This window comes from Pseudonaja textilis, chromosome 4 (assembly GCF_049901715.1).
Source record: "Pseudonaja textilis isolate UNSWEBS1 chromosome 4, rPseTex1.2, whole genome shotgun sequence".
Taxonomy (NCBI): domain Eukaryota; kingdom Metazoa; phylum Chordata; class Lepidosauria; order Squamata; family Elapidae; genus Pseudonaja; species Pseudonaja textilis.
The window spans coordinates 93590426-93614924 of NC_141993.1; the positions used below are offsets into that span (position 1 = coordinate 93590426).

The 24499-nt window shown below is 59.0% G+C and overlaps 2 protein-coding genes across 2 annotated transcripts; one reads left to right on the forward strand and one right to left on the reverse strand.

Annotated features, from left to right (window-relative positions):
- Nucleotides 1-298: 298 nt before the first annotated feature.
- LSG1 (large 60S subunit nuclear export GTPase 1) lies at nt 299-15144 on the reverse strand. The gene is made up of 14 exons (XM_087933790.1): nt 15054-15144; nt 14821-14941; nt 14637-14736; nt 12576-12662; nt 10455-10541; nt 9972-10032; nt 4877-5051; nt 4207-4565; nt 3373-3474; nt 2910-3053; nt 2466-2589; nt 1907-1986; nt 1246-1431; nt 299-532 (listed from the first exon to the last, which is right to left on the reverse strand). The coding sequence occupies exons 1-14, from the start codon at nt 15126-15128 to the stop codon at nt 353-355; spliced, it is 1881 nt and encodes a 626-aa protein (XP_087789916.1). The 5' UTR covers nt 15129-15144; the 3' UTR covers nt 299-352.
- Nucleotides 15145-21650: 6506 nt separating this feature from the next.
- FAM43A (family with sequence similarity 43 member A) lies at nt 21651-23630 on the forward strand. Its single transcript, XM_026722246.2, has one exon. The coding sequence runs from the start codon at nt 21768-21770 to the stop codon at nt 23166-23168; it is 1401 nt and encodes a 466-aa protein (XP_026578031.2). The 5' UTR covers nt 21651-21767; the 3' UTR covers nt 23169-23630.
- The last annotated feature ends 869 nt before the right edge of the window (nt 23631-24499 follow it).

The window sequence follows — 24499 nt, forward strand, 5'->3', positions numbered from 1 at the left end:
GGCCGGCCCAGGACTGAGAAAGGGGAGGGCGCCGCTTGGGCAGGGGGCTCTGCTGACAGGCAGCTCTCAGTGCTGCCTTTGTCTTACTTAGCCAAGTTACATCACAGATCGGAGGCGACTCCTGGCAGCTGATGACGTTTATATATCCAGCTCATAATAATAATTAAAAACCCCATAAAAAACCATCCCTCCCTCCCCCTCGGGCAGAGCCAGCCAGCCCGGCAGCCAATCGGTGTCCATCTCTGTCCGTGAGGGATGATTCAGGAGACGACGAAGCCCAAGTGACCAGGAGACGCCATGAAGAAACCTCCTTTATTTCGGAGGGCCCCCGCTGAGCCCCCCCTCCCCCCCCTCAGGCCTCCAGGTGCCTGGTGAGGCGGCGCAGCTTCTGCTTCTTGTTCCTGTTCCCGTGTCTCTTCCACGGCTTCCCGGCTCCATCGGCCAAGCCAGGCCCAGAAGGGGAGTGGGCAGCCACCCCTGCTGGGTAGCCCAGCCCGGCCCGGTTGCCTCTGGTCAGGGCCTGGACATTCTCCTGCAAGACAGGCACAGCCTTCAGGCCCCGTCCAGCCCAATGCCGCACCCGAAGGGGCTGCTGGCTGGGGGGGATCCCGGAGGGCAAACTCCCCCCCCCCCGGATCTGCCCAGGAAGCGGCTGTGCGAGGGGACCACGGGGGGGGGCGGGGGGGAGCCCTGGATGGGCCACCTCAGGCACGGTTTCTGGAGAACCAGCCTTGGCCCACCGGGCGGCCCCAAGAAGGACCCCCGGCCCCTCTAGCAGCCTGGGAGCTCTGCTTGGAGCGGAGCCCTTGTCTGCTGGCGTTGCCGTGGCTGCGTTGAGTTCAAGGGCCCAAGACTGCCAGCCGGGTCGCGTTTGCACAGCACGTTAACTTGGTTAGTGTTAACCTCGCTTAATTTAGGCTTCCTGCCCTCTGCAAAGTGAGCTTCCAGCTCAAGAGACTGTGGAAGCCCAGACAACGTGGTCTGTGCCGGGGAGGGAGGGGTCCCGAGGGCGAGGAAGGAGAGGTGGGACTTCGGGGGCAGAGGCACGCAGGGAAGGCAAATGCCAGGGCGGCAGGTTCACCTGGGTCAGGGAGGGGAGGAAGACGAGGGGCCCCCGGGCACATCAGCCGTCCTGGTCATCTGCAGTGCTCCAAATCCTGAAGGCTTCACCCCACCCCAACCCACCCCCCGCAGAGAGAAGCAAGACCAGGACCACCAGCCCCCCGAGGCCTCCCAGGGCCTCACCTGGCGGAAGAAGGCCGCATCCACCGGGTTCTCCACCTGCTTTGCCTTGGCGCCCCTGCCAGGCGGCTGCTCCCCATTACGCTGTGTTGCTGCTGCTGCTGCTTTGCTGGGACGAAGCCGCTGGAGCCCCCGCTGGAAGAGCTCGGCATCCGTGCCCGGAGGCGGGTGGCAGTAGAGCAGCTTGCCCTGGGGGGGAGGCCAAGAGCAGAAACGCTCAGAAGGAGCCGCCTGCCCGCCGGGCGACCTCCCCCCCCCCGCTCCCTGCCCAGGCAGCCAGCCAGCCAGCCGGCATCCCACGCGGCCTCAGCCTCCCCATCTCCCATGGGGTTAAACCAGGGCAGGCTGGTCTGGGCTTGGGGGAGAGGAGGGAAAGCAGGCAGGGGGGGTTCTCTAGCAGCCCCGAGTCAGAGCAGCCGGGCCGGGGCGGAGGGGGATGCCAGCGCCCGGCCTGTGGGCTCGGTCAGCAGCGGACGGCTGGCTGGGCAGTGGCTGCTGCTGCATAGGCCCAGTTCTCTTGGTCTGCCCCCCTGGGTCAGGGATCCTGGAGGAGCTTCTCCTGAATCGCGGGGGGGGGGGTGCAGAGCCCCCCCAGTGGTCAAGCAGGACCGAAGGCCCCTCCACGCCCTCTGCTCCAAGGCTGCCCAGGAGCCCCCAAACGCACCTTGACATAGTCCTTCAGCACCAGGCGGGCCGAGCGCGGCTGGTCTGGCTGCCCATGGTCCGTCATGAAGCCCCTCATGCCTGTGTTGGGGGAGGAAGCGAGAGGCCGGGGGTCACCACACCTGCAGCACAAGCATCGCCAGGGCCTCTGCTGGGGAGGCAGGGGGGCCAGGCCAGAGCTTAGCCTAAGCCGGCCCCTGGGCCCTATCCGGGCTGTGTCCCTCCCCTTCCCAGGAGACCCAGCGCTGGGGGAGGAGGAGGAGGAGACCTTCCCCTGGAAGAGCTTCCCAGAATCTGCCCTGGGGGAGCCAGTCCCCCCGCTTCCCCTCCCCCCTTTTGAGTGCCGTTTTCTCTGCTGCAAGGTTCCTCTTCACCTCCCCCCCCCAAACGTTACCTGCCCACCATCCCCCGTCTCTCCCCCCCCAACCGGTGGTCCAAGTGGCAGCCCCCCTCCCCGGCCTCGTCCCCCTGCCGCTTGTGGACTCAGCCCACACCGGTCCTGCCCAAAGAGCCTGGCCCTGCACCCTCCGGGGCCTCCCGGGGGAGGGGGCTCTACTCACAGCCCAGGGCCGAGAGCAGCTCCTCTGGGGTGGGTGTCCGGTCAGGGTCTTCGTCCTCACGTGGCCGGAGGATGCTGATCCCATAGGTGGCCTCCAAGACTGGCCGAGGGATCCGTTGGCAGATGTGGGGGGGGGGAGTGAAGGAAACGCCTGTGGGACAGGGACCCCTTTCCCTCTTGAGACCCCCCACCCCCTCACTCCACCTGCGTGGGCCGGCCCCTCCCCTTCCGCCTCCCAGCGGTCTCCAGGCACCTGCCCCTCCCTCAGGAAAATGGCTCTCATGCCCAGCACCAGTTCTCCGGGGGACGCCCTGCCCCCATGCAAAGGGCATAAGGAATATTGGCAGCGTCCTCCACCCCCCACCCCCACCCCGGGCAGGCTTCTCCCTTCCCTGCCCACACTCGGTGACACCCCCCGCGTAGCCATGGGCATGAGGAAGGATATGAGGCTGACGGGGGGCACGTGGTCGCGCAGCTGGTCGATGGGCAGGATGCCGCTGCAAACCATCTCGGCTTTGGTGGAGACGAAGGAGGGCATCACCAGGCCAGGGCAGTCACAGAGGCAAAGGGAGGGCTCCACGAACAGCGTCTGCAAAGGTGCCCCCCCCCCGGCTCAGGAAAAGCCTCTCCCTCCTGCAGGTGAGGAGGGAGGGGGCCGGCCAGCCGGGGCTCCGTGGGCCTCCCCATCCCAGGGCTTCTGCACCCAGACACCCCCGCTTGTCGCCACCTCCTGGGCTCTCCCAAGAGGAGGAGGGGGCAGCCAACAGGGAGCAGGAAGGGAAATCCAGCCCCCCACGTTGGGGCAGAGGCCAGGCCTTTCCCGGGGGGAGAGATGGGGTGGGGGGCACCAAGCAGGGTGAGGGGGGCAGGGATCTCTGGCCCTCAGCCCACAGAGCTCCTGGCAGTACCTGGAAGTGCTTCGTGCGTCCCGGCGTGGTGGAGACAGACACCTTCTTCTTCCCAAGGAGGGTGTTGATGGTCGAGCTCTTCCCAACGTTGGGGTAGCCCACCTGGGGGTGGAGGGAGGGGTGGAGGGAGGGAGGGGCCGGAGCAGACTCTGGTCACTCCAGGGAGCCCGGCCTGGCTGAGCCACGTCTGTGTGAGCCGGCTGCTTTTCAGGAGGGGGCTTCTTGGGAAAAGGGCCGGAAAGGGCCAGGCGGGGCCCCTCCCAGGGAGGGATGGAAGCTGCAGGAAGGCAGCTCCCCAAAGGGACCCCCCACCCCCCCAAGAAGAAGATGAGGTGCCTGACAAGCCCAGAGGGTCCCCTTCAAGGAGGGGCTGCACAGGGGGGGAGGTCTGGACCGGGATTCCGGCCCCAGCAGGAGCCCCTCCTCTTTGGCCCCAGGAATTGGAAGGAAGGAGCGAAGCGCGTAACGGGCTGTGAGGGAAAGTGGGCTGTGCTGGAAGAGGTCCGACTGCGGACAGTGAAAACGCTGCTTCCAAAAGGGACATGAGGAGGGGAGCCCCCAGCAGCCCCCCACGCTCGAGGCCTGCAACTCAGCAATGAGGCAAAGTGCTTCGTGTCGTGTCGTGTCCCCCCCACTCCCACCGCCCAAGAAGCCTTCCCCAGCGCTGGGCACAGGGCCCTCCCTTCCCCCAGCACAACCTTTGGCCATCCGGGACCAGGAGCGAGTCCCACCTCGCCTCCCCCTTGCCCCGCAGGGAGGGAGGGAAGGAGGGAGGGAGCCAAGCGGAGGGAAGCCCTGGTGGCCGGTGTGTCCCCAGGGCAGCCCGTAACTCACCAAGCCAACGGTCAGCTCTCCCTCTCTGACCTTCCTCCTCCCAGCGTGGACGGCTCTGAATATCTCCAGGAGCTCCTCCCTTTGCACCAGGCGGCTGCTGTTTCTGACGGGCGGGGCCAGTTGTGAGAGCTCAGCCCTGCCTCTCCCCACAGGCACACGGGGGCTCTCTTGCTCCCCATCTTCAGAGCAGGTCAGCCAGGCTTCCTCCTCCTCCTCCTCCTCCTCCTCGCAGTCCTCGTACACATCACCAGCTTCCTCCTCTGTGTCGCTCTCCTGCTGGGTGCCGGAGGGGCTCCCTCCCTGGGCGCTCTGCTCCTCCTTCAGGCTGAACCTGGCCGCTTCCACGGTTTCCAGCTCCTGAGCAAAGGACAGGGGACACCTGTGGCCAAAAGCCACAGAAGAGACCCTCCTGGGCTGGCTTCCCCCCAGACTCCATGCCTCAACCCCCGGCCAGAGAGGATGTGGCTGCAAAGCCCTCCACCACTGAGGTGGCCCCGCCGCCCGAGGGGAGCCCAAGGAAAGCCCGAGGGGGAGGGGAGAGGACCACAGGGGTCAAGGCGGGTCCACGCAAGGGCAGGAAGTTTGGGCCCCACGTGACCCTCCGGTCTTTGGGGGGGCCAGCAGGGCTCCTTCGCCCACCCACCGCCCCCCGCTTTCCTCCCGCTCTTACCTTGGGGCTGGCCCCAGCCGGTTCCCTCTGCCAAGGCCGACCAGAAGACCACGTGGGCTCCTTCCCGCTCAAAGAACCGGGCCCAGGCCGAGCGCTGCTCCTCCCCCAGCAGGTCCGCTTTGTTGAGGAGGAGGAGGTTCTCCTTCTCCGGGCTGATTTCCTTGGCGTAGCGTTCCTGCAAGATACGCCAAGCGAGGGGAGAATGGAGGGGAGGGATTCCCCACCACCACCACCGTCCCTTCACAAGGTGCCCTGGAAGAGAGTCTGGCAGCTGGACTTTCTCCTGGCCAGCAACTGTCAAGTCCAAGGAAGCACAGGAGAACCGGGAGCCGTGGAAGTGCCAACGCCACACAAGAGCCACCCCGGGGGCTGCATGTCCGGCTCCATGGAGGGAGGGAGGGAGGGAAAGAATGGGAGGGGCCCCTTGGCAGGACGGGAACAGGGAGGAGGACGGGGCCCACCTCCACCTTTATTTCCATTTATTCCTTAAAGGGGGTCTGGGCTTAAGTGGACGTAACAAAGAAAGGATCGGCAACCCAACATGGCTGCCCAGGGAATAGACGCCAGCGATTTGGTCACGCTGAAAAGAAGCAACCCGAAGGAGAGCTCCGGGCTGGACAATTATCCGATCTGGAGGGCAGCCACTGGGGTCCTCCCAAGGCTTAGGGGCGTCTGCGGTCGTGAGCAGAGACACCCACAAGATGAGCCTCACCTGGGGGGCAGCAGCACCTGGGGGGGAATCCCCCGAGGGGAACTTTCTGGGAAGCGAGGATCTCAGGGCTTCGGTGGATCACAGCCCAAATGTGAGCCAAGAGTGTGAAACAAGCAGGAGAGTTTAACACCTCTTGCTCCCCTCTAGCGGCGCTGCTCCGATCGCACCCACAGTCCAGTTCTGAGCACTTTCTGGAAAGACATCGCAAACTGCCGAGAGGGGAGTTCAGAGGTCCCGTCAGAAGGGGTGCCTTCACAGAAAGAGCCCTGGGCGCTTGGTAGCAACTTCCAGAGGAGGTCGCGGGTCAACGGTCAGAAACTGAGTTTAAACATGCCTGGGGGGAACCTATGGCTATCATCCAACAAAAATTTACAAATAATACATCAATAAATAAGAAAACAGCAGCAACAAAACTTAAAGGGTGGGCTCTGTGGACCCCAGCTCTCCTTCTACCATCCGTTTTCTCGGTTTCTACGTTGCCCACCAGGGGCCTCTCCAGAGGAGAGCAACCAAAACGGGCCTGGAGGGGAAATTTAGGAGACACGGGGCTTGTTTGAGAGGCGAGAAAGCTGCCCTTAAATATCTGAAGGGCCTTTGTGGAGAAGATGGGGCAGAATTGTTCAGAAGTATTCCGGAAGACAGAACAAACATCAGTGGGCTCCCATCACAAGGGAGCTGATTTTGGCTGGAGCTCAGGAAATGTTTTCTTCGAGTAGCAGCTGTTTGGCAACGGAAGAGACACTTCAGGAGGAGGGGGGAGTTCCCTCTGTTGGAGGCCTCTCAAAGGGCTGCCTGTTGGGGAGTCCGGCACGGGGAAAGGGAGGCGCTGGGCCAGAATTCAGGCATCTCCAACTCGGGCAACTTTACGGCTTGCGGACGTCGCCTCCCAGAACGCCAGCTGAGGAAATCTGGGAGTTGACGTCCACAATTCGTACAGTTGCCAAAGTTGGAGACGCCGGGACTAAATTATCTGCAGAATCAGACGGTTCTGCAGTCACGGTCATGAAAGGATGAGTTGTCTTCAGGCCGGAAGTCACGGCCACAAGAACTTCCTTCTTGTTTCCGAGGGAGGAGCCGCCTCTGTTCAGTCACATGAAATGACGCCAACTTATATTTACAAACATCGTTGCCCTGTGACATCAGTTGGACGATGAGTGTCACCACGCACGATCCTCCCAGGGAATTCCTCCCCTGTTCACTGAGATTTTTCTCCTGACGGGTGGAGGTCAGCTATCCCCTATTAACCAACAGGGACAGTTTAGTGAAGGAACCGGAACAGTGGAAAGACCGGAGGAATGGGACTCTCTAGCCCGTTTCTCGAAGGGAACCAGAACTGCATGCAGCCCAACATGTATCTTGGGTTTAATTCCAGGGCTAGACAGTCCCATCGACTCCACCCCCGCCCCATGACTGTAGCCTGCCAGGCCCTCCTAAGCCTGGGGAGCGCCCCGATGGCCGTCCCTCCAGTTCGGATAACCGCCCAGCCCCTTACGGAGCCTCAGACTCTGCCTCTGGCCGCGTCTTTTCAGCTTGGCCCAAATCGCTGGCGTCCATTCCCTGGGCAGCCAAATGTCTTTTCTCCATTTTTTGTTTCTGTTTTTGTTACATCCGCTTAAACACAGTTCCCCTTATAAGGGATAAATGGGAACAAAGCGGGAGGTGAGCCCCGCCCTCCTGGCCTGTCACTGGGCTAGCAATGGTGAGCAGAGCCTCTTGGAAAGAGAGGATAAGAAGCGCAGGAGGAGGACAAGCACAGCCCAGGGGGCAAAGGAAGGAGGCGAACAGGTATGCCACAACTGCAAATCCCCAGGGAGGAAGAGAAAGCTCAGGAGGAGGAGGAGGAGGAGGAGGAGGAGGAGGAGGAGGGTGAAGGATTGATTAACTTATCCAATTTGTAAGCCACCCGTCTCACCAGAGGCCGCGATTCTAAGGACGGTAAGCATAAAAAAAGAGGGTGGAAATGCCAGCTCTGCTCAACAGGGAAGTCTAAAGACCAAGGGGTGACCTGCTCAAGGCCTATTTTGGGTCACCCTTCGCCCCCCCCCCCCCCCCCAAAGATGAAAAATGCCACCAGAAGCCGGACCGAAGGTTGAAGCGGAGAGAAACGCCTCTTTCCACCTGCAGGAAGCCAGGGGAGGAACTGGGGGGGGGGGCTCCTCTCCGCATCGGAAAAGCCTTTGTGGCTGAAGGGCAGCCAATAGCTGGAGCAAAGCCACGCTGCCCCCCTCTTGGAAGGCAGGGAAGGAAGGCAGGGCAGACGAAAGACACGGATCTCCCCGAGGCAGAGGGAGAGAGGTGGCAAGGGCCCTCGGGAGGCAGGCAGGCAGGCAGGCAGGCCACAGGTGGAGGAAAGGCCACTCAGGCCGCCTCGGGAACAGGTGGGGCAAGACCGGAAGCCTTTCCCAAGGGATTCTCCTCTCCCTCTAGTCCTCGAAAAACTAGGGAGGGTCCCTCGGGAAAGGGTTTTTGCCTCCTAAGCTGCGGCTCCTCCTCCTCCTCCCGTCCCCCAAGGTCCCCCCCGGGTGGCACAGCATCGCCCGGAATGACCTGGAGGCACCCCAAAAGATGTCATGGCCGCAAACCAGCATGGGCCTTTCAAGGAATTTCATTTTTGATTTGGTAATGCCCACAGCAGACTGTTAGGAATGCTACAACTTTAGAAAAATAATCCTAGAAGTAGGAGGTTCTGGATAATGGAACCACATAACCCACAATGATGATTTGGATTTTCTTTCGCCGGGTATTTTAAGGCAAAGGCTAAGCAGGCTTTTATTTCTGCAGGAAGCCAGGACTTGGCTCCTATCGTCTAAACCGCCCCTCTGAGCTCCGTCATGCCTGGTTCCTGCTCTTTACTAACTGAGCAATACATCATCAGAGCTCAGTCGGACTGCCCTTCACGGCATGTGAGGCTGATTGGGAAATCCAGCATGGACTGAGGAAGTGACCGACACAACCAAGGTTGGTGTTCAGAGCTGGAACCCGAAGGGCCTGAAGGCAACCCTGGACCCCAGGACGATGCATCCCTGTGCACCAGGAAGCACCCCAGGCCCGCTGCCCCCCATCGCTATCAGGCCTCTTGCGGCCTGGTGCTTAGGACACCTGGGGCTCTTGGCTGTCTTCTCTGGGGGGGCAACCTCACGAGATCAGAGGAACGACCGGGGAGGCAGGAGAGCTGTGGAGACGCCACAGGCGAACTTTTCCACTTTAAGAGGAAACCCTATACCTGAAATGATACAGGGCTTGCCGCTGAGCAGGGGGTTGGACTAGATGACCTCCAAGGTCCCTTCCAACTCTGGTATCCTGTTAAGAGGCTGAAAACCTCCAGGTTGCAGTCACTACACTTTTTGCACGAGCTGCTGCTGCTGCTGCTGCTGATTCAGCCATTCTGTTTTCACATTTACCAATTTATGTCCTCAGTTGCGACAGATCAGAAACCCCTTTCTGCCCACCCAGGAGTCACCTGTCCCTGGTTCCAGGCCCCAGGGGAGCTGTGGGTCACACCCCACAATTTTCAATCCATGGGACACTTTCCTAGCTGGGAAGTCAGCTTCTCCTCAGGCCCCCTGGGGCTTTATCGAGGCTCTTGTTAAACGCCACCCATTTACGGTAAACCACGCACCAATCTGTCTTGCTAGCCCCTCCCCAAAGCAGTGGTTAGCACCTATACAGATCTGAGCAGCTGAGGGGCAAGCCTGATGGGCTTCCAGGTTTGTGGCTTCCAGTTAGTTCTCTGGAACATCCCATCATGTTCAGTTTTCCTCCCTGAACGTGCCAGCCTGCAGGGCTCGCTTGCAGTTTTCCAGAACTACGCCTCCTGGTCCAGGAAGGGGCTGGTCATGGCCTGGATATGGCCCAGGCAGTGAAAGCAGGACGTTCTTGGAACCCTGGGACATCCCGTCCCTGCAACAGCGAGCTTCACCCGTCCCTGGTTCCAGGCCCCAGGGGAGCAGTGGGTCACACCCCACAATTTTCAATCCAGGGGACACTTTCCTAGCTGGAAGCCCCTAGACGGTGGGCATGAATGGGTACGGCCCACAGCTGAAGCCGTCTCCTTGGGACAGCTGCCAGTTTTAATAATGTGGACTGGCCGGAAGGCAGGATTCCTGGCTCCCTGTGCATCCGGTCCATTTGTCCACGTGACAGAACGTTGGTAAAGTTTGACAACATCCTGCCTGTCTCAAAAGAGCCAGCAATTCCTTGAGGTGCTTCATTCTGACCTGTTATTTGTGTGAGTGGAAGTCTTCGGAAGAAACCAAAATACACAATTGCTAATTTTTCAAGCACCAACCTATTCTATTCCCACCTTAATTTTGGAACATGGGCGACTTTTAGCAGGCTCCTGATGCACAAAGTGGAGCTGCTACCTCAGTTTGTTCTACTTACCAGATCTGGGCATCTGAACAGGAGCGGGTTCCTGGCATCCACGATCTGAACCACAACATCGCTGCAAAAGAGAAGGCCAGAGGCGCTATTCCCTCCGCTTGAAGCACACCCTGAGCTCACCCCCATCTCGCTCTCGCCGAGGACAGAGGGCTCGAGGCAGCCCTGACCCACGGGATCCCAGCATGGAGCCCGAGGAAGCAGCCAGCCTACACACACACACACACACACAAACACACACACACAGCCCGCAGGCAGGCGAGAGCAGCCCTACCCCCCACCCCCCCGGTTCCCAAGGCTCTTCCTTCATGGCAGGAGGTCCTCTTGCCAGGGCCACCCGGCTCGGGCTCTGCCAAGAGCCTCCTGTCCACAAGGAGACCCCTTTTCACCCTCCCACCTGCTCTGACAGGCAGCCTGAGCCTCCAAGGAGAGAACCTGCCTGGGCCCAGGAGGCGGGCTGGACTATCACAGCGTAAGCACAGCTACCTTCTCTCCAGGACCCGCCAGAGCTGACGCCAGAAATCCAAATTTCGCTCGAACGGGGTCAGCAGGAGGTTCTCCTCTTCCTCCAGCCTGTAAGAATGCAGGGGAAGAAAGAGTCTCGGGGATTTTAAGGAAGCACATTCAGAGATGGTTTTCTGGTTGGTTTCAATCACATTTTTATTTAATGAATGATACTATGAACTTGAGAGGCATAAATCCTGCAGAATAAAACACAGATCTGAAAGAGCAATTTTGTGAAGTCCATCATCTCTGACCCTTTTGCTGCACGAGATGCTGAACATCTCCTTCCGGGCTTCTGTCAGTTTCCCCTGGAGGCGCAACTTGGAGCTCCCTCCCCCAGAGATTTGGGAGGGAGTGTCCTTTTCCTTTGCAGGAGTCCTCTTCTCCCTTTGTTGGCTAGCTTTGTCCTCAGGGCTGTTTCTGCCATTTAATAAAAGCTTTGCTGCTATCTGAATTTTATTTAATGCTAGGCTTTTATTTTCAGTTGATTTCATTTTAAGGCTGGGCTATGACAAAATATGAAACAACACAAGGGCAATTTTTTAAACTGCTTCGTTCTGAATAATCTTGTTTAATGAGTGAACTTTCTCCTCCTGTCTTGAATGTTCAGTATATTGAGCACTTCTTGACATCAGTTGAAAAACCATCTCAAAGAAGCTCCCAACATGCCACATCCGTTTCTTTGTGGGGAGGAGAGCCTCTTTCGCTCGCTTCAGCCTCTTAGACTTGCTCAAGTGCTTTGAACTCATGACTTGCCTGTCTGCAAGTCTCTCGTTTTTTACATTTATAAATTGCTCAGACATAACTTTAAAAAAGGAAAAACATCATGAAAAGCCATTGCTGCAAACCAATGTCCATTACAGCCAAATACCAAGCTAATCCAATCCTAAGTTGCATTAACAGAGGGATACAATCGAGATCAAGTGAGGAACTAATACCACTCTATAAAGCCTTAGTAAGACCACACCTAGAGTCCTGCATCCAGTTTTGTTCACCACATTATAAAAAAGATGTTGAGACTCTAGAAAAAGCACAGAGAAGAGCAACCAGGATGATGAGGGGACCGGAGGCTAAAACATACGAAGAATGGTTGCAGGAACTGGGCCTGGCTAGTCTAGTGAAGAGAAGGACCAGGGGAGACAGGAGAGCAGCCTTCCAATATTTGAGGGCTGCCCCAGAGAAAAGGAAGGGGTCAAGCTATTTTTTAAAGCACCTGTAAGGCCAGACAAGGAATAATGGATGGAAACTGAACAAGGAGAGATTTAACCTGGAAATAAGGAGAAATTTTTCTGACCGTGAGAACAATCAACAAATGGAATAGAAGTTGCCCCTGGAAATTGTGGGAGCTTCATCCTTGGAAGCTTTCAAAAGTAGACTGGACTGCCATTTGTCAAAAATGGTGTAGGGTCTCCCGCTTAGGCGGGGTGGTTGGACTACATGACCTATAAGGTCCCTTCCAACTCTCATTATTTGTTATCTGCTACCAAATGGCATCAGCTGTCATATAGGTATGGAAACCATCTGGGTGACCTGGGCCCAGTCTTCCTCTCAGCCCAACCCTCCTCACAGAGTTATTGTTGAGGGAAAAATAGGAGGAAGCATCAGCTGCCTTGAGGTGGCAAAATACATATTTTAAAAGGGTCTGGATTAAGGTTTTGAGAGTTTTTCTGACTTCACATTAAACCTGGCTAAAGATTAAGGACGACCTCAGCCTTTCTTCTACCTGCCTCTGTTTTACTCTGTTTACTGACGAGGGCCTCCTAGAGCAATGATGAGGACACTTGTTTAAACCAAAGTATTTGTCTGCCGAGAACGTTATATAATTTCTGATTACATTCTTTTTTTTCTGTCATACTTGGGGGCTGAGGTGCCATAGCCCTTTTGCCCAGGTAGAAGGCAACCTTGATATTAACAATCCCTTCCACCAAAAGGATTAGACAACAAAGAACTTCAACTGCCTCTATCTCTGTCTCCAACAGATATGAGAGAACCACAGCCAAGTCTTGTGGGGTACCCCCCCTCCCCCCCTTTGGCAGTCTCCCCAAGTCCCAACTTAGGTTTCTCAGGGGCACGTTGTTGACTCCCTGAGCCAATGCCACTCACCAAGCAAGCTGCCTCCTCCACCTCAGGAAGCTGTCTCTTTCGGCCTGGTTCAATGCTGCAGGGCTTGTTTGTTCGTCCCATGGCGGCCTGGAAGGACAAAGCACAAAATGAACAAAGAGGTTTGGGCGCCACAAAAAAACACTTGCTTCAGAATAGTAGAAAATGATCTTGGAAGAGACAGTTTTGGTCATTGTTATGCCCCTGGTGGAGACTGACCCTGAGGGAGAGGAGGAACAGCCAACAGGGAGTGGAGGTTGTGGAGGAGGCTGGGGAAGGGCAGAGGAGTCAGAGGAGGACCCAGGCCCATCCCCTATCCATCCTAAGGCACGCAAGGAGGAGAGGATAAGGGAGAGACGTGGTCTACTTGGGAGGAGGGGGCCTTGATCCTCTTCATGGGCTGCAGGTGTGAGAACTGCATAAGAGTTTGGACCTGCGTTCTGGCAAACGCTGGAGACAAAGTGTGTTTTATTTGAGTTGGAGGCTATCTTGGTTGGCGTTCTTCCAACAGACTGTGCCTTGTTATCTTCTTGAATTTGGTAAATACTTCTGTTCCGTTGTGGAAATTTCATCATTGTAGCTTGTTTGCTTTTATTTTCACCTGTCTGCTCATTAAATTAGGACTGTATTGCTTTGTTTTGAAGACTATTTTTGAGTACATTTTATCTCCAACTGAGAATTATTGAACAGTGGGGCCAAGTTGGAGGCATTAAAGGACATTTATTTACATTTTGGATTTTGTTACGTTTGTTTACACTCTGGGTCATCACAGTAATAGAAACCAAGAGGCACTCGCTAGAGCAGCCTTCCCCAACCATTCCAGGTTGGTGGCCTGGGGTGGCGTGGGGTGGGGAGGATGGTTTTGTGTGCACGCTCACAGCTTCACTTGTGGGAGTGGGGTTGTGAGTGCCAGCACCCATAGCTCATGTAAGTCGAGCTGTGCGCACATATACCGGCCCAGTTGAAAGTAGGCCACAGCAGGGTAGTGGGCTACAGGTCGAGGACCCCAGAGCTGGACAGGCTGGAAAGGGAGCTGGACAGGCTGGGAAGTGACCTTCTGGTTGGTGAGCGTTTTAGGCGGTTCTTCCTGCCCCTCAGGGAAGACGGGGAGTAACTTTTCGCAGGCAGCTTCTATGGCCGAGAATGAATAGTTGAAAGGAACACGGAACAGAACTCAAAACATTTTGTATTTATCCAAAATTCACGGGAGGGCAGATTTCATCGAACAGTGAAAGAGCAGAAAAGCAAAACAAGTGATGGAAATGAAGCTCGAAAAGAGCCGGCTATCGGCTGCCGACAAGAGATGCAGCATCTTAGAACTGGAAGACACCCTGGAGGTCTTCTAGCCCAACCTCTTGTCCTGCATAAAGTCCTTCCTTGGTGGCCTAGAAAAAGGCAGGGCAAATACAAGAACACGTTCTATCCTTGTCTTTTAACGCAAGGGCAAAGATCTCACCCAAAGGATTCCCTTCCTACATAAGTCAGCTCAAGAACACAAAATATCACAAACTGTCAAGTCCTCAAAAATATTTCTTTACGGAAAATTATATTTTAAAAACCCAGGAGAGGCAGGGAAAAGATGCCAAGTCTTGCCTGTCATGATTCATGACCAGAGGACGAAACAAGGCGCAGAGCATGCGAGATTTCAGTTCACAGGCCCTCCTTCCTTCTCACAACCGCTGAGGTACAAATAGGAGGCCTGGCTTTGTGCTCAACCTATTCTTCACCATTAAGCAAAGCTCACAGGAACCTTGATAAGAACCTTGATAAGAACAGACAAAACGAGGCGCCTTTCAACCTAGTTGCCATTATCCAAGCTGCCCGCAGCTTCAGCAAGCTCACGTTTACTTGAGCACTAACGGTGTGATCACCGTCGGGGTTTATTATAAGCAGCTCAGCCTGAAATCGGCCAACAATCACAAAGCCCGGAAGAGGCGGAAGGAGGGAACCGGTGGCGGAGGGGCTGAAAGAAGCGGGGCCCGGGGAGAGACGCCCCCCGCCCGGCCTTGGCTAGGAGACCCCCGCCCCCCGCCGGTCCTCCGGAGCGGCCTTCGGGAAACGCACCTTCTCGGGATGCGCAGGACCCGCTTCTCCTCCTCCTGCGGCCGGCCGGCTTCCTCCTCCGCAGCCCCGCGGCCGGGGGCCAGGCGCGCGTTCAGCTTCTCTGCGGACGGAGAGCCGCGTCAGGCGGGCGGAGGCGGCCCCCACCCCACGCTGCCCTCCCCCCGCCCGGCCCGGCCCTCCTCACCTGCGGCGAACGCGGCGCCCGCCAGCTCCGCCGCCGCCAGGAAGGCCTCCAGCGGGCTCTGCTCCGTCACCGACTGCGGCGGGGGGGCGCGGCCCTGCTCGCTCAGCTCGCTCGTGTGGCGCTGCGGGGGGGGGAGACGCGCCGTTAGCGGGGCCGCGGAGGGGGAGACGCGCCGTTAGCGGGGGCCCCGCCCCCACGGGGAGGGAGGGGGGGGGGGGGTCAAGGAGGCTCACCCATCCCGCCTCGCCCGCCCGGCGGCCGCCGCCACGGAGGGAGCGCCCCAGTCCTTGCGCCTGTTTCTTCCCCATCGCGCGCTCGGCGCTTCCGGGCATGCGGCCGGGCGCAGCCAATCAGCGACGCGGACGGTAGCGCCTCCGCGAAGGCTCCGGGCGAAAACTGCGCTCCGCAAACCTTTAGTTCCGGCGGCGGCGGCGGCGGCGGCGACCTCACGGTGGCGCTGAAGGGCCGCCGCTCCTTCCCATTTGGTTGGGGCTCGGGGTGGTGGGGGAGAGAGCTTCGGAGTACAAGGAGGACTAGAACCCTGACGCGGGGCAAGTGGGCTGGAAAGCGGCTAATCCGACCGTTCAGCCTTCCGGGCAAGGAACCCGGAGACAAAAGCGGGGTCGCCTTTTCACGAGACCCGCGCCGTCTCTTGCGCGTCGGCAGAAGGGGCAACGCCGGTGCCGCTTGGCTGTTTCTTTTGTCCAAAAAGGGCCGGTCCACCTTGTGGGCATCAGGGGACAGAACAAGACCCGCCGTAGCCCAAGCGCCAGGGGCCGCGGCTGCCCTCCGAACTCAGGCGGAGGCGATGCCGCTGCCCAGCAGTGGAATTGGTCCGACCGGCCATGCATGGGGGGGGGGGGAGCTGCTTGCTGGCATGAGCGCTTGCACGTGCGCGTGTAAGGCGAGCCTGGGGAGTTTGTGGCTCCCTGCACACACCGGCTGAGCGCCAAAACGTCCGAAACGAGCTGAACACCTGTTATGGTGGGGGAGGCCTGGGAGTGCAAAGGATCCAGCAGAGGGAAGGAGAACTGGCCGGTCTCAAGGCACTTTCATTCCACCGAGCAGGTTCTGTGGTGGCTTTTAAGCTGAGAATGACAACGTTGGTTAGACACAGCTTTTAGGCCACTTAAGTGATCAGGTACTTCTCGACAAAGAAGGTCAAAGCCTCCAAGCTAAGCTGCCCAGCACTGGCAGGCAGCACATCTTGTCCTCATCCATTGCTAGGAAGAACCAGTGGGCTGGGTTGGGGCAGCGCCAAGAGAGGGAAGAGCACTAGCAGCCTCTTTCCACTTCCTGGGACCTGCCTGAGATCCTGCCCCGCCCCCCCCCCAACACTCAGATCCTGTGGCTGAAAAACCTTCCGCTAGCCTGTGACTGAGCCCACCTCTACCTTCTCTTCTACCACAGCATACAAGGGGACAGGTGGTGTGTTTGTGTGGCACTGCTTCTCCTGCCCCTTGCCCATCTAGATTGGCAACCTCCCCCCATAGCAGACTCCATCCACTTAGCAGAAAAGGAGAAAAATCTATTGGTTTATTTTTTAGATTTGATTCCCACCTTCTGTTTGTAGCTCAAGGCAGGATACGTAATAATGTTTTCTCTTCCTGCTTTTCCTCACAACAGTTCTGTAAGGTAGGGCTGACTGCAAGTCTTAATGAGGGGGCTGATTGAGAGTGTGGGAGGCTAAAACATATGAAGGACGGTTGCAGGAATTGGGTGTGTCTTGTTAGATCGGTAGATCGGTTCCCACAGAGACGCGAGACCAAGTGTACATTCAGCTCTTTATTTCAGTATACAGACTTGTCCAAGATCTTGGAGCCGCGGCAGCCCTTCATATAGGGATGGCTCGGTGGCCAATGACAGGGCTTTGAATCTCCCGCAATCAGCTCAGCCGATTGCAGTTGATTCTTAGTGCGCCAATCACGGCCGTTCAGTTGACCAATCTGGTTGCGGTCCGTGTGGACCAATCAGGATTCAGTGTTTGGAGTATGCTAATATAGAACACCCCTCCCCTCTTGGTTCAGCTCGACGGAGCATGGTTACGTAGTCGCGCAGGTAGGTGGGGCTTCGTACCTGCCTACTTGACCTGCGCGGCTCAGTTGCTGCTTGGTCCTCGACTGGTTCGGACGGACTCCTCATCGCTCCAGTTCTCCTGGATGGAACCGCCTGGAAGGGTGAGCCGGGCCTACTGTGGTAGCTCCCACCCGGTCTACCCGGGTCGGTTGAGCTGCCGATTCTGCTGTTCCCGCCTGGTCTTTCCGGGCTGGTCGAACTGGCTTGGCTGCTCCTTCCAGGTGAAGCTCCTGGTTGTTTGTCTGTTGCAGGTTCATCATTTACCAGTGAGTATTGCTGGTTTATTTTGGCTTGGGGGTGTTCTGTTTGCGCTTTAGGATTTTCTTCTCCTTTTTCTTTATTGTTTGAGGTTCCCCCCTCTGGTTTCTTTATTAGTAGTTGTTTGCGGTGTTTGCGTGCTGTCGGTGTCGTCGGTGGCTGTTCTTGACCTTAGCTGGTCGATATGTCACTTCCAGCTTCGTCCGTCTTTGGTTTGTAGCCGGTAAGACCGGGGGCCCGTTACCTGGGTTATTTTCGCCGGTACCCAGAGTGGGTCCCCTGTACAATTTTTGGCATAGACGGCATCTCCAATGTTGAATGTTCAGTGTTTGCCGGATGAGTCTGGGGGTTTCTCAGGGTTGTATGTGGGGTGTAGCCTGTCTAACGGGGATCTTAGTTTTCTGCCCATGAGTAATTCTGCTGGGCTTTTATTTGTCATTGTGTTAGATGTTATGTGTTGTATTAAAAGCATTTTATTTATTTTTTCTTGTATGTCCCCGGTTTCGATTTTCTGTATGGTGTTTTTTGTGTAACGGACTATGCGTTCCGCCCGCCCATTCGCTGCCGGATGAGCGGGCGCTGTCAACGCATGCCGTATCCCCCGTTCCTTGGTCTAGGGGCTTCTTTGATGGCTCTGAGCTTTTTCTCTGTTGGGTGGATTCCGTGCTGGTCTAGGAGGTACCCCAGGAATTCGACCTTTTCAGTGCACAGCTGACATTTTTCTTTTTTAACTTTTAGCCCAGAGTCTTTGAATTTTTGTAACACCTCCCTTAGGCGGTTTTCTAATTGGTTTTTATTGGTAGCTGACACCAGCACGTCATCGAAATAGGGCACCACCCCTTTGATCCCTTGGAGTAGCCTTTCCATCAGGCTCTGGAAGACCCCTGGAGCTACGGTGACTCCGAATTGGAGTCTCTTGCCTCAGAATGCCCCTTGGTGGGTTACGATGGTTTGCGCCTCTGCAGTTTCAGCATCGACCGGCAGTTGCTAGTATGCTTGCGCCAGGTTGAGCTTCGCGAAGACCCGGCCTCCCCCCAGTGAGTGCAGGAGGTGCTGTACCACTGGGACGGGGTAGGCACTCTGCTGCAGCGCGTGGTTGAGGGTGGCCTTGTAGTCACCACAGATCCTTACGGACCCATCCGGCTTGATCGGGGTGACTATGGAGGTCTCCCACCGGGCATGGTCAATCGGCTCTAAGACCCCTTGCGCAATGAGCTTGTCCAATTGCTCATCGATTTTAGGCTTGAGCGCGAATGGCACTCGCCGATGTTTAAGTCAGATTGGGGCAACGTTTGGGTTTAGATTAAAAGAGATTGGGGACCCCCGGTACTTGCCTAGGTCGCCGTTGAAGACCTCTTGGTAGTCCCTCACAAGTGTTGCTTCCCAGTCTGCCTCGGTGACATGGTTGACGCCCGTCACTTCGATTCCCAGCAGTGCGAACCATTGCAGTCCCAGTAGGCTTGGGCAGTCCTTGTCCACGATGGTGAGTGGAAGCACCTCGGTACGTCCCTTGAAGGTTATTTTAAAGTGTCCAATTCCGACTACAGGGATGCGGTTTCCCTGATAGTCCTTTAGGGTCAGCTTCTGATTTTCTAACTCGCGCCGGTGGATGGTAGACACCAGGCGCTTGATTGTGCGCCAGGACACCATGGAGAGGTAGGATCCGAAATCCACCTCCATCTCGCATGGTTGGTCCTCGATGTCTAGCTCCACGTGAACCTTCCGGGCATCGATGGTCAAGGAGTGGCCAATGATGACCGTCTGATGGGTCTCGTCTCTCCGCCGCATCTCACTGAGTCGCTTGCTCCAGCCATCCCGGCTCCACCAGCTCTCGGCGTGGCGGTCTCTGGTCCTGGGGGGGTGCCGTCTCGTCGCCGGGGGCTATGGTTCCTCTTATTCCAGCACACCTTGGCGATGTGCCCCCGCTTGTCATAATGCCAACAGATGGCGTCGAGGAATCGGCATTCTGAGCGGGGGTGGTTGCCGCCGCAGCCGGCACACTGGAACCCCGACTTACGGCCTCTCCGTTCCCGCCGGTCTCGTTCCATCTGTAGTCAGTGGATCTCCTCTTCCTTGTCCTCGGTTTCAGAGAAGGAGTCGACGTCTCCATGGTGGGTGATGGCGGTCATCCTGGGGCTTCCTTCCGGGTGTTTCTCCAGTGGCGGGGTTGCTTCGATGGTTGCTGGCCGGTCCACCGCGTTCATCTGCCGCATCCGAGCCACTGACTGCTTGGCTGCTTCGGATGCAGTCGCTTCGGCAATGGCCTCGGTGACGGAGATGTCGGCCCTCGCCATCAGCCAGCTCTGAAGGATGGGGCCCCTGAGCCCGAGGACCACGCAGTCTCATAGGGCCTCGCCCATGTCGGTGAAGCCGCACATGCCCCCGAGGTCCCTCAGCGTGGCCACGAAGTCGCTGATGCTCTCGCCCTCTTTCTGGTCCCGCCGATAGAACTCGTGCCTTCTGATAAGATTGGGCATGGCGGGGGCATAGTGGCGCCGCAGCATCGGTTCGAGGTCGGCCCAGTCCATCTCCTTCATGTCGGCGGGTTTGGCTAGGGCTTTAGTCGGCGGGCCCGCACTGTGTCAGGAACACGGCCCTTTTTTTCTGTCCATTGGCATCTTTTAGGTTGCTGCTCTCGAGGAAAATTAGGAATCAGTCAACGTATGATTCCCAATCCTCGGCAGCCTGGTTGAAGGGTGTGGGTGGCGAGGTGCTGCTGGCCATTTTGCCGGTCGTTCTGTGCCGCTTCACCACATGCTCGGTTGGTCTCTTGTCTCACAATCCCACCTTCATCGCCAGTGTTAGATCGGTAGATCGGTTCCCACAGAGACGCGAGACCAAGTGTACATCCAGCTCTTTATTTCAGTATACAGACTTGTCCAAGATCTTGGAGCCGCGGCAGCCCTTCATATAGGGATTGCTCGCGGCTGGGCAGCCAATGACAGGGCTTTGAATCTCCTGCGATCGGCTCGGCCAATCGCAGTTGATTCTTAGCGCGCCAATCACGGCCGTTCAGTTGACCAATCGGGTTGCGGTCCATGTGGACCAATCAGGATTCAGTGTTTGGAGTATGCTAATATAGAACATGTCTACTCTAGTGAAAAGAAGGACGGGGCGACAGGATAGCGGTGTTCCAATATTTGGGGGGGCTGCCACAAAGAAGAGGGGGTCAACCTATTTTCCAAAGCACCTGAAGGCAGAACAGGAAGCACTGGGTGGGAAGGTCATGAAAGAGAGATCCATTAAGATCCATTAAGGAGAAATTTTCTGACATAAAAACCATCAGTGGAATGGCTGCCTCCAAGAAGAGATTGGGGGACCATTGGTCTTAAAGGGGAGGGTCTCTAGGAGCTCCTCCTTGAGCCGGGGGTGTCCTAGGAGGCCCCCAAGATTTCTTCCAGCTCTGTTATTCTGGCTTCCATAGCTGTGGGAAGCTTGAACCCGGGCCTGCCCAGTGCCAAGGCAGCACCTTAGTTGCAGTCCACGGGGTAGTCTTGCCCCTGGGACTTCTCCTGGTTCGCCAGCACCTTTGGGAAAAGCCCCGAATGCCACAGCATTTCTCGCTCAGAAGCGCCAGCTGGAACACATTCATACAACTCTAGGATACAATTGGCCCCGGTGTCTGTCTCCACTGTGACCCCAAAGCTGAGCAAACGGGCACCTGAGGAAGTCACAGACTCATTTTCAAACTTGGTTTGCCAGTTCTTCAATCCATTGTGGCTTAGTGCTGTAGCAAACCCAGCTTTGTCCATCAATCGATCCGTATATCGCTTAGTTCAGGTACCAGGTTAAGGGTGCAGTCCTACCCTTTTTGAGATGGTCCATCTGCCTCTAAACCTGAAGGGTAAAATCCTTAACGTCAAACAGAGAAGAAAAACAGATCTCAATAGGAGGAGGAACCCAAAAGGCCCGTTCAGAAAGATCCTGCAGCGGAAAACCCCGAAAAGCACCAGAAGCTTCCTCACCGGGCATCAGCACCCCCACCCCCCCAGCGCAATACCGGGCCTGTCAGGCCGAGCCGTGTTGGAGGAGGCCGGGAGCGCTTTAAAGCCTCCACGGCGGGTCAGGAAACGGCCCAAGCGGGCGACGCTTGCCCGGTGGAAGGGCCGGGACCGGCAGCCACGGAGGGGCGCAGGGAGCAGGCGACCCGAGGGCGGCTCCGCAGCTGGACGCCCGCTCGCTGCCCCTTCCAAGCGCGGGCGCGGGCGCGGAGGGGGCTCTTCGGGGCGGCTCCCGAGGCGAGGAGGCGCTCCGCTTCGTCCTGGGACAGGAGGCCGGGTTTCCTCCGGCCGCCATTCCCGGGCTGCTGGCCGCGGGAGCGAGCAGGGCGGGGAGCCACGGCTGAGCCCCCCGACCCAACGGCCATCGCTGCGGCCCCTCCCCCTCGGCTCGCGGCCGGCATCGCGGGCGCCGCCTCCCGGCGCAGCGACCTCCCTCGCCCGGCCTATATGTAGCGGCGCGGCCAGGCAGCGCCAGCAGAGGCGCGGCGGCGGAGCGGGGCTGAGGCCGGCATGTAACGCGCGCGCGCGCGGCGGCGGCGATGGCGACGGAATGGCGGCGGGCGCGCGCCCGGCGGCGGCAGGCGGCGAGGCCCGGGCCGGCGGTCCCTCGGGATGCGCGGGCGGCCGGGGCGACGACGGGCGCGTCCAGCTGAGGACCGGGAGCAGCAGCCGCAGCGCCCCGGACTGGCTGCGCCGTCGGGAAGCGGCGGGGGCGCCGCGATGCTGCCCTGGAAGAGGCACAAATTCGAGCTGCTGGCCGCGGACGAGGAGTGTCAGCCCCAGCCGCCGCAGCACCCGCAGCCCCAGCAGCACCCGCAGCACCCGCAGCCGCAGCAGCAGGGCCGGCGGCGGGAGCGGCAGCAGCCAGCGGGCCCGCGCGGCGCTTCTCCGCCGTCGGGGAAGGCCAAGGACTACTGCCAGGCGGGCGCCGGGAGCCTGCCCTGCCCCGCCGCCCTGGGCTCGCTGGCCCGCGCCTGCCCGGCCGAGAGCGCCCTCTCCAGGATGGGCAGCCTGTTCCGCTCCAAGCGCAAGAAGTTCCGCGTGAGCAGCGAGGCGCCCACCTACACGGCGCTCTACCTGGGCAACGCCACCACGCTGCAGGCCAAGGGCGACGGCTGCACCGACGTGGCGGTGGCCAAGATCTGGGCCAAGAGCGAGGCCGGCCGCCACGGCACCAAGATGAAGCTGACCATCGGGCCGCAGGGCATCCGCCTGGCGCCCGCGGTGCCGGCGGAGGCCGCCTCCCGTCCGGGCCACCTCTACCTGCTGCACCGCGTCACCTACTGCGTGGCGGACCCGCGCCTGCCGCGTCTCTTCGCCTGGATCTACCGCCACGAGGTGAAGCACAAGGCGGTGCTGCTCCGCTGCCACGCCGTGCTGGTCTCCAAGGCGGAGAAGGCCCGCGCCATGGCGCTGCTGCTGTACCAGACCTCGGCGGCGGCGCTGGCCGAGTTCCGCCGCCTCAAGAAGCGCGCCGACGCGCGGCACCAGCAGCTGCAGCAGGTGGGCCCCGGGGCCGACGGCGCCATCCCGCTGGTGCCGCTCCGCAAGCTGCTCCTGCACGGGCCGGGTGGCTGCTACAAGCCGCCCGTCGAGCGAAGCCGCAGCGCGCCCAAACTGGGCTCCATCACCGAGGACTCGCTGGGCGAGGAACTGGAGGAGCGCGCCGCCGGGCCGGGCTGTGCCAACGGCGGCCAGCGGGAGGACTGTGACGGCGGCCAGGGGGAGGACGACGAGCTGCTGGCCCCACTGGAGGGGGAGGAGGAGGAGGACGGGGAGGGCGCGGCGCCCGCGGGGTCCAGCCTGGGGCAGCTCATCTGCGGACTGGGCGAGCTGGCCATCGGCAACGACGTGGCGCTTCTCCGCGCCGACCTGCGCGTCACCCGCCTCCTCTCCGGGGAGAGCACCGGCAGCGAGTCTTCCATCGAGAGCAATGGACACGAGGGCGGCGGGGGCTCCTCACCCCCGCCGCCCTTGCGGTCCTGCCACAGCCCAGAGGCCGACTGCGGCTGATCAGTCCCGCTTCCTCCCGCGGATCTGAGGGGCCCCAGGCAGCGCCAGGAAAGAGGGCGGCCCGGCGGAGAACGGCCCGGGATGGGCGCCGGAGGTCGGCCTGCCTGCCTGCCGCCCCTTCCCCCAGCTGCGGCCAAATGTCGGTCGGTCGGTCCTCGGGGTGGGGGAGGGGCGCGTTTGTTTACAGCCGTGGAATTTGGCGTCTGAAAGGGCGGGGCTCCTTCGTGGCTCCCACTCTGCGGGGAGCGGGGCGTCTTTACCCGGAAGGCTGGGGAAAGGGGGCTCTTCCCCAGGAGCTCCCCTCCCTCCCCCCCGGATCTTTTGCTGTGCAAAAGAAAACTGGACCGTGTGGATCTTCATTGGAACCTGAGGAGTCGCTGCCCCCTTTGGTGGGGGGTGGGGGGGAACCTGGATTTTGGCTGTCTTGGTTTGTCTTGCACACAATAAAAGTAACAGAAAAGCCGCGGTGCTGTGCTTCCCGGGCAGGGCGGGTCCTGCTCTTGCGCCCCTCCCACAGCCCAGCTGGCCCTCGGGTGGTCCTGGGGGCTTGGATTGGGAAGGGCCTGGCGCTGCCTGTTGGAGTCCTGCCTGAGGTGGCTCTTGTGGGAGTGGGAGGAGCAATTCTTCTCGGTGCAAGAATTTGAACAATTGTTACAGTTTGCAGCCTGATCATCCAGGAGCTTTTGTTGTTGAGGTTGCTAAATAGGAAGGGGAATTCCTTCCAGCAGGATTGGATCCTGCAACCTTTTCTGGGCAAGGAGGCAGCTGGTCACGTTGACTGCCCCCCCCCCCCTTCATTTGATGGGGCAGCCTCCACTCAGCCCTGGCCTCTCTCTCCCTTCTGGTGGAAGATGGGCGGCGAGGTTGTCCCTCGGCCCTCCTTGCTCTAGGTGGGCTTGCTGGAGGCTCCCACCCACCCACCCACCCCTGTCTGGCACCTCCCAGCCTCCCACTTCCTAGTCTGGCGTTCCTGGGCTCCCTTAGCTTCTTCCAGTCCTGCTGCATCTTACCTGCCTGGATTCCTCTGGGGCCACTTTCATTCCAAGACCTGGTTTGGGCGATGTTGGCTTCTTGGTGGCTTCTCAGTCAAGCTTCTGTCTGCCCCAGATCACTTGGAGCTCGGGGAGCCCCTGGCCAAAAGGAACCGTTCCAGGGGGGCCATGCAGAGGCCTTGACTGCTGCTGCTCTGAGGATCGTGGCCAATGGGCTGGACTGGGCTGCCTTGGACATTGCTCCCAAGGACCGGACGAGTGGACTGCTGCTGCTGCTGCTGCTGCTGCTGCTGCTGCCGGCTTGTGCTGGATGGAGCAACATGGAGGCTGAGAGCCCCA

Excerpts from the sequence above, each read along its gene's own strand:
- LSG1 (XM_087933790.1), bottom strand. The coding sequence starts at position 15,128 with ATGGGGAAGAAACAGGCGCAAGGACTGGGGCGCTCCCTCCGTGGCGGC. Across the intron at positions 4,566-4,876 it reads CGGCTGGGGCCAGCCCCAAG|AGGAGCTGGAAACCGTGGAA; the intron begins GTAAGAGCGGGA and ends TGTCCTTTGCTC. Across the intron at positions 3,475-4,206 it reads GAGAGCTGACCGTTGGCTTG|GTGGGCTACCCCAACGTTGG; the intron begins GTGAGTTACGGG and ends CTCCACCCCCAG.
- FAM43A (XM_026722246.2), top strand. The coding sequence starts at position 21,768 with ATGCGCGGGCGGCCGGGGCGACGACGGGCGCGTCCAGCTGAGGACCGG.